Consider the following 15,003-nt stretch of genomic DNA (forward strand, 5'->3'; position numbering starts at 1 on the left):
TTAGGAGCCTCCTGTTGTTATAAACAGGTTCTTTTGGGATCAGCCAAATAAATATTCTCCTGGTCACCACACTTCACTAACTAAATTGGCTTAATAGCAAATAGAAATAAACTATAAATGATAAACGATACAATATGTACAGTCTAGAGTTGCTGTTTAAATGAAATCTGCTACATCAATGCAAATGAAAGTTTGTGATAGATATTCAAAGAAATTAACTAGTTAGCTTTAAGCAAATTACTTTGTCTGACATTGAGCCATAATTAACTGGCTAAAGTTGCAACGAATATCAGCTTATATCATACTTCACAAAGTTTAAACAGATTAAGGCAGTGATTTGTGTGCAAATTTAGTGGGCTGGGGCATCACAGGACTTCATGGTACCCTAGCTTGGGAGGTGGAGGGTCAGAGAGGGTAGTATTATGCTAAGGAGCAGGGGAGAGAAGCACAATGGGGGAGGAGTGCCCTGTTACACCCCACAGAGAAGGGGTGGCACCCCCTGTTCTAGTGGCCCTGAAGCTGACCTTCAGGCTAATTGTCTAGATTTAAAAACTCTACCCTGGCATGAACATCTGTGTACACAGCACAGAGAAGAGTTTGGCCCAACAGCGGGGAAGGGTACTGATGTTTCAATGCCTCAAGTTTTGTGGTTACAAGACAATTTTAAGCATACAAATCTTTTTGGTGATTTTCTGGTAAGTATGGTCATGGTTGTTATTTAGCATAAATCTCCTGGTATTAGCTAGACCTGCTCCTAATTCTAGACAAATTAGGGAAGAGGAGAAGAAACTAAATCAATGCAGCTGATGTTCTGCAGGAGTTTACCGAGTAGAAAAACAACTTTTTTAGCGATTAACTCCCACAGACCGTGTCCAGGGCTAATATTCAGTGGCATTTAACCAAAGATGCTACTGACCACCGTGGCAAGTGTGGGAGCAGAATGGCACTTATCTGGGCAGGTCGGACTGCAAAACTAGCAGCCTAACCTGACCAATAAAATATCCACATACTGGTGCTGAGTATTAATGGTGCCCACATAACCCCCAGCGGCTGCTGATGACTTGGACAATGCCCGGCATTGAAAATCCGGGTCTAAATCAGCCTGTGGCAGCCAGTGTTTTTAAAAGTGCTGACTGCCACAAGCTGATTATTGACTAAAAGGTTTCTGCATAATGTACTCATCCACACAGCCTGGCTCAAAATAATGGAACCATCACTGTCACCTGGGCTGTAGAAGCCCAGGTCAAGTTGCAAGTTCCGTAATCTCCTACATTGTCTCTACCCACAGCCCTGATCTTCTCCCTCCTACCTCAGCCTTCAACCTCTGGGTTTCGGCCTCCTATTGTAGAGACTGGTCTGGGCTAGGGGACCATCCTTCCCCTCCTACCCCAGCCTCCAACCTGTGGGTTTCTGCCTCCTAATGTGCAGACTGAGGTGGGCTAGGGGACCATCCCTCCCCTCAAGTCCTGCATCTTCCCTTCTTATCCAGCCTCCAACCTCTTTTCCCTGCATGAGACATCTCTCCAGTCACTCCCTCCTCTGCCACTGACTCTCCCCATCCCTTCTTTTGGTTTCCCCTGTCCCCAATGGTGTCTGTTTCTTACTAGGAGCCAGCTGGGCTGCTTCAGCTGCTGAAGGATGTGGCAAGCATTGGTAGTGACGGAGTCCACGCCTGCACACCAGAGCATCGAGAAAAGCCATGGCTTGTCTACCACATACAGGTTCACCTTCACATCCTTTCGATAAACTCTGTGGAGAGAGCATTTCGTGTCATTTCCTTCAATAGTTTTTATATTTCAATAACATCAATCTGTACAAAGTGGCATTCACACTCTAAAATAAACAAAGATAACAAACAATTCATACCTAAACTAGCTGAATACCATAACAAAACATACCTCAAGACAAAAAGCAGAGAGAAGAGGAGGCGGCTGGGAGGCAGCAGGGAGAAAAGACACAGGATTCAATGAAGGAGAGGGAGGAGACACATACCAGACACAACAGACCTGTGAGGTATAAAGAAGGAGAAGGTGGTGACCTATGAAGACAAAGACATGGGACAGGATGGAGGACAAAGAGAAAAGCGTGAATGTGATGAAAAGACTGAAAATAGCCAAATGCGGAGAAGGAAAGAACACGAGCACAGAAAATTTCTACATCCCTCACTCCCAGTCCCCCTATCTGACAAAACTGGCTTTTGGGTCTGGGATTGTCACAGAGTTAAGGCATCAAGGAAGTATATTTAAAAAGCATAGTAAGATTAAAACTTCACTAGCAGAGCCGCCATTTCCCTTTAAACACAGAATGGAGAGGTTTCAGGAGGGCCGTTGTACAAAGGGGCCATAATTAGATACCTTGAAGACACCTATAATGGAAAATAGGTGGCCAAAGAGAGGGCATGAACTCTCGCACCTAGATTAGGGAGAGATAAGCAGAACCTATAGTGCTCTGTAAGTTATATGTGGACGCGTGTGCTCCAATCATGTGACTGTCCACTGCAGTTACACGCTAACAAAGAGACGTGTGCACTTCCAGAAGAGCATGTTATTTACATGTGTGTGCATTTAAATGCCAGCATTTACACACATCTACCCAGCTCCTTCTGTATGTATAAGGGCCGGCACTGAAAGGCCATGAGAATTCACAGCTCACCATTTGCACAAAGAAATGATGTAAAGCAGCTGAATTGCACCGTCAAAGTACTGTATAACTTGTCCACCCCAAACCATGTCCCTTTTTATAGGTACATCTGGGTCAAGTAGTGAGGCGGTGAAAAAAGAAAAACAGAACCAGTCCAAAATGTCAAGAAGCCTTTAATACTCACTTCATCAACCAGCGTTCATGGCACAGATAAAAGGACTTGACATGGCCGTGTTTCAGCAAACAATGGTCACGTTACAAGATAAATGATCGTGAGCAGCCAAGAGGGATATCCAAAATTTGGAGTGATTCTGGCTATTACGATGGCTGCTCATGATCATTTATCTTGTAACCTGACTCCTGACACAGGCATTATTTGCCACAACATGGTCATGTTGAGTCCTTCTATTTGTGCCATGAATGCTGGTTAATGAACTGAGTATTAAAGGCTAATTGACATTTTGAACTGGTTCTGCTTGCTTCTTTTTTCATCGCTTCATTGCATGACCCTGTTAATACATGCGGTTTTATCCTTCTTCTACATACCTCATATAGATACATCTATCATAGCTAAAACCCAAATTTCAATGAAGATGGAGACATTGCCCTTTTTTAAACAGCACCTTCACTAATTTTGATGATTGTGGAGATTATTACAAAGCTTAGACTTTAATGGCACTCGATATATTGCCTTTCCTTCAAAGATGTCAAAGCGGTTTACAATCACAGTAATAAAAGTGGGGTCTGGGTGTTGAATTAAGTAAGGCCTTAAACAGCCTAGCAGTGGAGGTGGTGGAAGCCTTAGGAAAGCAGTAAAAGGGTTGAGAGGTCAAGAGGGGAAGCCACTATTAGTTTGCTCATCTACTGGAAGCAGAAAGATCTCCAGATGGGCAGCCATTTTGGTCTTTATTTGCTATGATCTACTATGTTACGATCAGTGCATTTTTTTCTAGCAAAAAAGGTGCCGGTACTCAAATGCTAGGCCACTTTTCAGGGGGAGGGGGTGATCACCCAGGCCCCCTGCAACCAGTCACAGAATCTATGACAAGGCAGAATTGGTGTGTAGAGCTGAGCTCTTTCATTAAAACTTGGGGTCCATAGGTCAATTTTAGCAGACAATGGAAAAGGTGCCAGTACTCAGTACCCCCAAGTACCCCCTCAAAAAAAGCCCTGGTTACGATATAGCAGGCAAGTATTTGCCCACTTTCCAAGCTTTCTTAGATCACTTCCCAGTCTGGTTAAACCCGCAGGGGTGTCAAACTCTGTTGCAGACCTTAGTACCATCCACAAACCTTTCCCTCTGATGATCCGTACTATCACAAAGACATTGAACAGACCCAGGACCTATCTTGAGCCACGGTGCTAAGCTCATGTCTTTCCTCAGACTGAATTCCATTTATCACCACCCTTTTGCTGAGTGTCACTAAGTTTGAATCAAAGTCCCCACAAAGTGATCCAGGTCTGATTTTGTCCTGTTGCATCTCTGGACCTGTAGTCGTCCTGCCTCTCCTAGAAAAAAAACAAACTACAAACTCAGAAGAGCAGCGGGTTAAAACCAGAACAAGATCGGCCTTTCAGGGTGGGTCTGTATTAAATTGTAGCCCTACCTTTCAGGTGTGTGAAACTGATTTCCTCTAGTCCCTATTGCTTGTGTTCTTACCGAATCTCTTGGGTACTCATGTTTTTAAAGGACAAATTAACTCTCTTCAGAGGCTCTGTGTCATTCCTTCTTTTATGTCCATAAATCTGCTGAAATCCTGGAGCCTGGCGCATAACGTCCTCTCTGAATTGATCAGGTAACCAGAGAATCTGCAGAGAAAACGTCCAGTGTGACTACCACAGAAAACACACCTCTATGTCCACTCCCATCTAAACTACATACATGTATGCTACCTGTTAATATTCCCATTGAGATGTCCAACCTCCTCTCTGAAGGAGGAGGAGGGACAATATTGCCTCTTCCAGGCTTCTGGAATCATTCTGGTCTCCAAAGATCTTTTGAAACACTTTCAGTGGAGCTTCTGGAATCATTTTGGTCTCCAAAGATCTTTTGAAACTCTTTCAGTGGAGCTTCTGGATTCATTCTGGTTTCCAAAGATCTTAACAAAGGACTTAACAAGGATCTGGGTTTTCTAACCCATTATAAACCATAAAGTTGTATTTCTCTGCTTATCACCCTCCCCTCCCCTCCCCTCCCCACAAACATCCTAATAGACTATCTATGGAATGCTTTGAAGTCCCCATACACATCTCCTACCCACCCTGCTAGACTGTCTATGAGAGACTGTTATATACACTGTCAGCTACCACATTTGCTTATTTCTGATCTGACGAAGAAGGGCAACCTTCGAAAGCTAATCAAGAAATGTATTAAGTTATGTCCAATAAAAAAGGTATCATCTTATTTTCTTTTCCATGTTTTAATTCTGTTTGATTTCTATTGATTACGTTTAAGAGTGGACTAACACGGCTACCACACCTCTCTACAAAGATCTTTTAAAACTCTTTCAGTGGAGCTTCTGGAATCATTCTAGTGTCCAAAGATCTTTTGAATCTCTTTCAGTGGAGCTTCTGGAATCATTCTGGTTTCCAAAGATCTTTTGAAACTCTTTCAGTGGAGCTTCTGGAATCATTCTGGTTTCCAAAGATCTTTTGAAACTCTTTCAGTGGAGCTTCTGGAATCATTCTGGTTTCCAAAGATCTTTTGAAACTCTTTCAGTGGAACTTCTGGAATCATTCTGGTTTCCAAAGATCTTTTGAAACTCTTTCAGTGGAGCTTCTGGAATCATTCTGGTTTCCAAAGATCTTTTGAAACTCTTTCAGTGGAACTTCTGGAATCATTCTGGTTTCCAAAGATCTTTTGAAACTCTTTCAGTGGAGCTTCTGGAATCATTCTAGTTTCCAAAGAACTTCTCTGAGCTCTCAATATCCTAGGGTGTATTGTATCTATCTGTCTGGCCTTGCAAAACCCTTTCTTCTGTAATAGCACAGCCTCAACCTCACGGTTGTATGTACCACTGCCTGCAACCAAATCCTCTTTCCATGTCTTCTTCACTGGACACTGAGCAAAAGTGTTTGCTCTGTTCTCACTCCACATGTTATACAGTTATCATAGAAAGTTCAACTCTGAACTCACCTTCAGATCTGCAAGCAGTTTGTTCCTTAATTTATAAAATAAGTTATTTACAAAGCAATTGAATAAGCAAAACTTTATATAAGATGAAATGTAATTAAGGGCAGCTATACAGATCGTGGTGGTCTATCCAAATGAGATAAACCTCATTGAATACTTTGGTCACATTCAGTGTATAAAGAAAGTGTATTTTGGGGGTCTCAGGGAGACAGTGGTGATTCTAGGATACAGAGTACTACTGATACAGAACAATACTGATTGAGGAAATGACCCAAGGAGCATCCTATGGGAGGGTGATTTAACCATAAATGCTATTTCTGATGTATTGGATCAAAGGTTACAGATTCTAAGGGTACCTAGATCATCTAATTTAATGTCTTATGCACCGCCTGCAAGCTATCAAACCAGTGTACATTCAAAGATACAGTAGAGTTTCTGTCTCTGGAGGGCTCACAATCTAGCTTTGTACTTGAGGCAATGGAGAGAGTTAGATAACTTGGTGAAGATCACAAGAAGCAGGTGTGGGATTTAAACTGGGCTCCCCTGGTTCTAACTATTTGACTGCTCCTCCACTCTATACAATCTATCACCCTCTACATATTCTTTGTCTCCTTTCAGTCTTACAATCCCGCCTTTGCACCTCCTTTCACTGCTCTCTTAACTCTTAGCCTGTGTATTTCTTTCAGTTTACCAGATAGACTTTGCTGAACTGTTCTTTCTCAGATCCTTTCACGTTTTGAATGCTAGTCTTGCTGCTTTTCAGCCACCTCTTTGAAAAAAATAATACTGGTCTCTTTCCCCACTTACTTGCATTTATTCTAGGGTTGATATTCAAAACATTTGCGTGGTTAAAAGTTCCCCCCTTTCCAACTCTCATCCAGCTAAATCTGTCTACATAAAATCATTTTAAAAAGGGCTGGGTCAGTGCATGCTCAGGGTGGACTTTTCAAATGTCACTGTCTAGTCTGAAATCTAGTGTTAATTGACTACATTGCTGTGCACAGCTCTGCCTTCCCAACTATTGCAACTGCACTTAACAGAGTTGGTTTTGCTGAAGCCCAAGGCTTGTCTTTTGGATAACCCTCTTTGCTCTGGCTCTTATAGTCACAGGATCGATGATTACTGGGATTCAAGTGACCCAATCCCTGAATGTTAGAACGCTTTCTCCATTTGTAAGAATCACGTCCAATATCGCTCACACTCTTCTGGCTTCCATTTCCAGAACCCCCTGAAGGGAGACCAGGGTCTCTTTCTAAGTGATTCTGTGGATGGGAGGCTTCAATCCACATCAAGCAAATAACAATATCCCACCAGCTACACCTCCCCTTCGTTGCTGTCTGTCTTATTCTTATGACAATTCTTCTGCTTGTGTCAGAGGTTTGAAGATCACTCCATTTTCCCTTTCCAAGCTGACTTATCACATTTCTTCTTACTGTTTCCCCAGTATTTCTGTTATTCTGTTACTTTAGTATTATTTTTTTATGTTTTATCTCCATCTTTTCTGCTTACCCTAAATAGATGATAGTGTAGCCCCTTTGGTTAAGGTGGTCTAGACGACTGCCTACACTATGCACCCAGGAAAGAGGTGCACACTATTATTGATTTGTTGAGATGGGAAGGGACTAGGATTTATCTAGGAGGCTTCACACCACACTACAGAGCCGCAGAGGAGGGGGGCAATATTCCCCGGGCCCGGCCTCCAGGGGGCCCGATGCCAGGTTCTGCCCCCTCAGTCTGCCTCTCTCCTGCTCTCGTGTGTTGGGACTGGGTTGACTGTGTTAATGTGATAATCAAGGTCCCGGCATACAGGAGCAGAAGAGAGACAAACTGAGGGAGGAGCAGACACAAGAAGGAAAGGGGGGTGGCGGTGGTCCGAATGTGTGAGAGGGCAGCTGTGGCAGCAGCAGCCCAAGTGGGGGAGGGTGGTGGCAGCGACCCAAGTGGGGGTGCGGCAGCTATGGTGGCCCTGCCCCGGGCCTGGCTCTGTCTCTCAGTGGCCCTGTCACTGAAAACCACAATCTTTACTGTCCTTCAGCTGTTGAGGGGCACAGCTTCAAACTTCACGCAACAGATAGCCAAATGTTTACAATAGCGTTCTCCTCTCCTCCAGTTAAGCACAGAAATTGCAAACAACTATTCCTTATTCTCCTTGTTACTCAAACCCATTCACGGTGTGGTGAGGGCTTGGTTTGCTTTGCACAGTTCACTTGTTGATAAAGTTATTAAATCTTAACATCAGCTTAAGTTGGTAAACATTTACTGGCTGTTGGGTGACTGCCAGTGATGATATTATCAGATAGTAAATAGTTATTTTCTCCTCTTGCCTGCTATGTTAGAAGTTGCAGGATGCCTTCTCCTGCATTTCTCCTACTTCTCTTGACTACACAGGGTGGGTAGGTTCCCCATACCTTCTCACTGAAGCAAGCCAGCAACTGGGTTTCAAGTCTGTTACTTGTCCCTTGGTGCTTGAATCCTTGATCCTTTAGCAAGTGTCTACTAGTTCCAACTGGTGGTAATATGACTGCTGTTTCTGCATTGAGGATTTCTGCATCGGGCTGGACAGAAGGGATCTCCCCCTCGGCATGAGTCAAAGGCAGGAGATGGAACCCGAAACTGTTCTGAACCATAAATATTGCTAAATAGCTGGGGAAGATGAAAAATAGTGTAATACACATGGCATAGAAGTTCACAAGTCACAGCTCAGTCCACTGCAGTGTCTACCACTAAGGCAAATATCTGTAATATCCCCAGGCTCCGATCATCTCTAGTTTTGAAAAGAAGGGCCTCTATCCATTCTAGACTCCCTGAGACTTTTTCCAAAACTGTGTCTCTCTTATTACAGATCTCAGACCCAGGCTTTAGGACTTTTGCCCTCCTAGACTCAGCTCCTTGGAGTTTATTTTGACTCCAACTCTCTTCAGAGGATCAGAGAAGCTTCTTTACTCTTCTCTCCTCTGGCCACTTCAGGACACTGCGGTACAGTGGCTTTAGCCAGCCAAAAAGAATTCCTTTCTTCTAGGCTGCATGATTTATAAGATCAGGTTTCCCTCACTTTTTGTCAGGGTCTTGTCCTACTGTTACCTTACTGCCCTTAACCCTCCTAGCTCAGCAGATTTCCATTTTATATTTAAGCCCGAAAAATACCACTTTAGGACCCTAGGGGTCGCTACATGCTGCTTACACACTACTGCATTGTAAAATTATTTCACCATATTTTCTACACTGCTCTGGTTCTTCTTCAGAAGGCAGGTTATACATGGAATGGGGGAAAAAAGGATATTCAAACAATTTAACCAGTTAAATTACTAACTTAGAATATCTGGGCTGACAAATTGGGCAAAACGGAGTGCCTTAAAATGCAAGGTACACATTTAGCTGAGCCAGAAGCATTCACAGCACTCATTTAGATGTAATCTTGCTGCACTGATGTTCACTACTGGCCAAGCCTTGAGATAACTAGGCAAATTTGTCTGGTTAACTTTAAATTGAATATTCAGCCCAAACTTGTTTGAACTAGGTATCAAATATACTGGACAAACTCTCTAGTCAACTTTCGAACTCTGCAGGTCTCTGAATACCTGGTTGGATAGAAGGACTCTGGCGTCTCTGTAGCCCTTTAATGTTTACCATGTTATTTCTGTTTGGGGGGGGGGGGGGTGGGTAACGTTATAAGGCTCTGCAAATGTTTCTTTACTGATTCTGGATAATTCCACGGCTAGGAAGGAGTATAAGGGACCAGATAGAGAATTCACTTGTGTTTGCAGGATTGTGCCGGGCTCTGTATCCCTGTGCAATGCTGGAATCCACACTGCTCTCTGGGCTGCTATGTTTATGTCAGAGACTTAACAGCCCTTTTACAAAACTGCTTAACAGCTAACGCATGCTTAGCATTGAGAAACGGTTACTAAAAATGCATTAAAGCATTGTGCAGTAATTTTCCTGTCAGTGCACGCTATTTTTTTTAAAGTATTTCTGGGAGGGGGCATGTAATGGGCATGCAAGCTAACACATTCACATCAGTGCTAACTGGGAAACGCTGACTTAACATGGGAGCATTTTGTGCCTTCCAAATACGAGTACTAAGTGCTGCTGTGTTAATATTTTTGCAGGTTTCACCTGCTATTGTAAAAATTAATGTGGGACCTGCAAAAAGAAAGCCTTAATTAGGGATGCACTAGAAATGATCTTAGCGTGTGGGAAAGTCTAGTGTTAAAACACGCTAAGTCCTTTTGTTAGGGTCCCCAAAGTACTGAGCAGAACTCACCAGCTCCTGGCTGATGTTGGACTTGAGAATGGCTTCCAAAGTCACGTTGACAAAAGCTTCACTGTAGTTATGATTTTTTGGAGGCGCACGAAGGTCGAAGATGACAGACATGTTGTGAGTCCCAGCAGCTTCTAAGAGCTCCGACAGGGCAGGAATCTTCTGCTTCCCCACTTCCTCCCTATCTTCACTGGAGAGGGTCCTTGCTGCAGGGAATGGCTGCTTCTGATGAGGAGAGCAAATGGCAAGAGTACAAGCCTTCCCTACGTAAACCAGACAAGAGCAGAATCCATCGCCCCTCACCACCCCACCCCAGAATCCATTGCCCCCAGTACCCTTTCGTATCTGCATCAGAATCCCCTGCCCATCCCCAGTAACCTCCCATACACACATCAGAATCCATCACTTTGGGCTGACCACTGGTTCAGCTTGTGAGTGCTATGAACTGCCATGCAGAAGGTTGTTGGAGTAATACTGAAGTTGATTCTTCCCAAGTTTGCAGGGCCTATCAGAAGAGGGGCCAGCAGGGGCATTTCAGGGGCACAGAAAAGGGGTCTTTAATTGGAAAAAATTTTTTATGCCTGTCTCAACTGCTTTAATGACTGTTTTTTTAAATTATGAGTTCCAGGACTGGGGCCTCCTAATTTGAACAGGTGCAGCCTCCTAGGTGAGAGGGCAGCATGGCTGTTGTTGAAGGGTGACACCTATTGGCCATATTCAGGTTCCATGATTGCCAAGTTCCAGAACGAGTCTTGCTATACAGCCCCTGGCCCAGAACCATTATTAAAACGACCAATCTGGGTATTTAAATACTTGTTTGTAGAATTAAGTTGTTGTTTGAATGGTGTTGATTGGTCTTGAATGTCCTTTCTTATTTATTTATGGCATTCCCACTAGTTAGGTGGGTTTGGTTTTATGTATCTTATGTATTGTAAACCATTTTGATTTGTATAGGAAACCTAATAAATGCTATATGATAAATATAAACAGCAGAAGATTCCCAGACAGTTGTAAACAAAGCCTTGGGGCACCAGATGTCAGCCCTGGTTCCAACATAAACTGGAAGCAATTGAAGGATCAATTAACCCCAAAACCAAAATCCATCACCCCCACACACTCCAAAATTCATCAACCCAACATACATACACATCAGAATCCATCATTCCCCCCCAAAATCAGCATTCATTAAACCCTCCCCAGACAGCAAAATGGATCAGCCCAAACTACAGAATCTATCAGCACCAAGTCCGCCCACTAGAACCCATCAACTGGTACCACCAAAATGCTCCTGTAAGTGCCCTTTCAGGGCAGTCTTCTCTCCCTTTATCTGAGGGTGCTTTTCCTCATCTGTCTCATTCTATAACCCTTGCCAGACAAGGATTCTTCACATCTGACTGTAATTTCAGATAGGCTCTGGGTGGGCAGATGACCCATCTCCTTCAGAGATCCTACTGTGGTTATTCCAGAGTCATGATCTTTACCTGCAAAAACCAGGTGCCAGCATCAAGCTGTTGGAGCTCTGCCCAGGTGAACAAGCTACTGTCCTCTTTCTCTCGGCCAGGAAAGACTGTGGCCACATTGGTGGTCCGGTCCAAAGTCTTGTCGTGCATAAGAAAAGGAAATCCATCTGAGCTAGAGGGAAAGGAACATGGTCAGGGGCAGCAAGGTTATTTTCTGGACTCCAGTCCATCAAACTTCACATATCAAGAAATATTCTTCCGATGTAAATGTGCACTAAGTTACTTTCAGGTCAATATTCAGATCACTACTGCTTATATTAAACTCAGGGATTCAATGCTGGGCCCTATCTGGAAGCAGCACTGACTATCCAGGTCTTTGGCAGTCTTTGGCCTGGAAGCTATCTGGCTACAGCCAATATTCACTTCCACACCACATAGCTAACTGGACAGAATTAGAACTTTCTTGTTCAGTCCCTATTGCCAGATTAGCTGTGCAGGTACAGAGAATGAATATCGTTGGTGCCCACATAACTCCCAGCTCCTCCCCAAATCTGCCTCTGCAGTAGAGAATGACATACCTACTGTTACCATGGATGCGAAAACAAAACTTTTTACTGCCCTACAGGAACGGTAAAAAGCCTTCTTCTCGCAGTTAAAAAAAAAAAGACCTCTGCTCCCTTCCTGTCCTCCTCCCTGCAGGCCTGTGACCTCTTTCTAACCACTGCTTGTAACTTACATGTTCCTGTGGCCCAGCAGCAATTCACAACATGAAGTTGCAGTAGAGAGGGTGGGACACAGCAGAAGGAAGGACATGGAGCCAGCCTGTGTGATCGCTGCCAGGCTGCAGGAAAATGTAAGCTACAAACAGTGGATAGAAAGAGATGCCAGACCTATGGGAAGAGGATGGAAAGGGAGAGAGGTGCTGGCTGAACCCATGGGAGAAGGAGGAGGGAGAAAGGTGCTAGACACATGAGGAGAGGGAAGGGGGAAAGGTGCTGGACCCATAAAAGGATGAGGGGAGCTGGAGGGAAGGAAGAAAGGTGCTGGATCCATGGGTGTAGGGAAGGGAAAGGGTGCTGTACCCACAGGAGGAGGAGGGGTGGTGAGAAGGGGGAAAGATACTGAACCCATGGGTGGAGGGTGGGGGTCAGAGGGAAAGGAGAGAGGTGCTGGACCCATGGGAGGAGGAGGGGGTGTATAGAAGGGAGAAAGGTGCTGGATCCATGGATCGAGGGTGTGGCTAGAAGGAAGAGAGAGGGGTGCTGAATCTATGGAAGGAGGGGGCTGTAGACAAGACAGGGAAGTGCTAGACACATGGTAAGGAGGAGAGAAGGGAAGGCCAAACCAATAAAGAAAGAGGGTCAAATACTGAACCCACAGTGGGAAGGAGAAAGGGAAGAAGAGCAGGCAGGTGATACAGGTGCTGGAAGGGATGGAGAGAAGCTGGGTGGGGTTGGAGAGGACACTGACACATTGATGTGAAAGAGAAAGAGAGGGGAGAAGCTGGACATAGGGATGTAACAGAAACAGAGAGCAAACGATGTACATGAGGGAAAGGGTATAGGGACAAGGATACAAAGAAGAGATGCTGTGCAGAGATGGTATATGGACACAGAGAGGAGATGTTAGACATGAGGGAGAATAGGAACTCAAAAGGGACATACAGGAGTGATAGGGAGATAGAGAGGTGAAGATGGATGTGGACATATGAACACAGGGGAGATACTGGTCAGGGAAGTATAGGTAACAAATAAAACAGTGAGGTAGATCCGAGGAGGATATAAAATAGTCTTTATTAGGAACAGGTAAAAGATGACCCAACATGGCCGTGTTTCAGCCCGAAGGCCTGCCTCAGGGGTTTGTTGTATCTACATAGAAATAGACATAGATATGTAGCATCCGTAAATAAGTATCATCAAGTTATAATAAAAAATGAAAATAAATAATTGAGTGGAACAATGAATATGCAAATGAACAATGTAAGAGAGCAATAAAAACAATAAAGTTCAAATGATGTATAAAATGAGAAATAAAATTTAAAAAAGTGACACTTAAATAGTATTTACATAAAGTATTGGTAGAAAACAGCAAATACGGTGAAAACATAAAATAACATTGTATAAAAAGAACATAAATCATACAATACTTAAATTAGATAATATTGAACATGGTGAATGGTTAAAAAAAATAAGGTGTTAAAAACATGGAAAAAAATCTGAAAATACCTCTGATGTTATAGCAGAAATGCTTAACAACAGGAGTATAATCAAAGTCCTGGCTGTAAACTCCTTGTGACATCTAGATAGAACATAGAAATGAATTCATACATTTGCATACAAAAACATATGGAGTATATCTAAATATGAAGAAAATTGCGGTATACTATCCCTGTGTAAAACAATGGTTGAAGCGTAGTGTTGCCAAAAGAGTAAGTAATTATGAGAAATGAAAGGTAAGAAAGTGAAAATGTACATATGTAATGGAATGTCGTCTATTTTTTATTTCCTTATTTCATATTTTTCTATACCACCAATCATATATTTCTTGGCAGTTCACGATGCACATATAATAGGTTAAATTTCATTAGACACACACCACCACAATCCTATCTTTAAATATACAATGCTTCCCCAATCTCCCGAAGTCAAAGTATAATCACAATCATAGGAGCCAACTTTTCAAAATTATTGGGGGTGCTAAGCCCAGTGGAAATAACCCTTCCCTGGACACATACAAGGAATTTTCTCAATATTGGGGGTGCTCAAGCACCCACAGCACCCACAGAGTCGGCTCCTATGATCACAATCACTTTCGTATGAGCCTCGGAGAATAATGTAACTTTGTAAATCTAAGTGCTTTGAAAATACGCCTCTATATGCTTTCACATGTTTTGCAGAACACCTTACAATCTTGCCATTCTCTTTGCAAGTCTAACATCTGGAATATCAAACTGGCTGATGGAGTGTTATTGGAATTCTATATAACAGAATCAAAATCCTACATTATTTTTATTGCCATAAGAGGTAGTCAGTGTAATGAAGTCAGTACTGGAGTCATGCATTCCCTCTGAGCAGTAATCCAGGATCATACAGGCTGCAGAATTCTGAAGCAGTTTTAATGATTTAAGTACTCAGACCGGCAAACCTACAAAAATAATCTATTGGTGATAGTATCGCACGGCTTATAAGTGTTCTAAAAGGGAGCATGGTATTAAATACCGGTACATGTAAAGGATAAAGAAATCTCCGTTTAAGAAAGGAATTTTTTGTCTGTGATTAAATGTGAGACACAAAAGTTAATCTATTATCCAATATTGCTCCCCAGGTGACATTTTCTGAGCTATAACAACTTTCTATTGACTGATATCCAAGACTTATGAAATCGCCATGGATTGCAATTCATTATAGTTTATTTCAGCCCCTTTTCTTGCAGCCATCAAGTACATTTATTTATAGCCTGAGCTGGAAGCAATAGTGTTGCAGTAAGATGTGAGTCCCACATAGACTAAC

At 43.0% G+C, this 15,003-nt stretch overlaps 1 protein-coding gene across 5 annotated transcripts in view; it reads right to left on the reverse strand.

Moving 5' to 3' along the window:
- GDPD2 (glycerophosphodiester phosphodiesterase domain containing 2) overlaps positions 1-15,003 on the reverse strand; it is a 118,350-nt gene that overhangs the window by 16,687 nt on the left and 86,660 nt on the right. For all 5 annotated transcript variants that reach the window (XM_030209649.1, XM_030209648.1, XM_030209644.1 and 2 more), the window contains 4 exons: positions 11,516-11,666; positions 10,038-10,259; positions 4,301-4,449; positions 1,605-1,749 (listed from right to left, as the gene is read on the reverse strand). In XM_030209649.1, coding sequence (XP_030065509.1) covers positions 1,605-1,749; positions 4,301-4,449; positions 10,038-10,259; positions 11,516-11,666 — 667 coding nt within the window. The remainder of the gene's footprint in view (positions 1-1,604; positions 1,750-4,300; positions 4,450-10,037; positions 10,260-11,515; positions 11,667-15,003) is intronic.

This window comes from Microcaecilia unicolor, chromosome 7 (assembly GCF_901765095.1).
Source record: "Microcaecilia unicolor chromosome 7, aMicUni1.1, whole genome shotgun sequence".
Classification (NCBI taxonomy): Eukaryota; Metazoa; Chordata; class Amphibia; order Gymnophiona; family Siphonopidae; genus Microcaecilia; species Microcaecilia unicolor.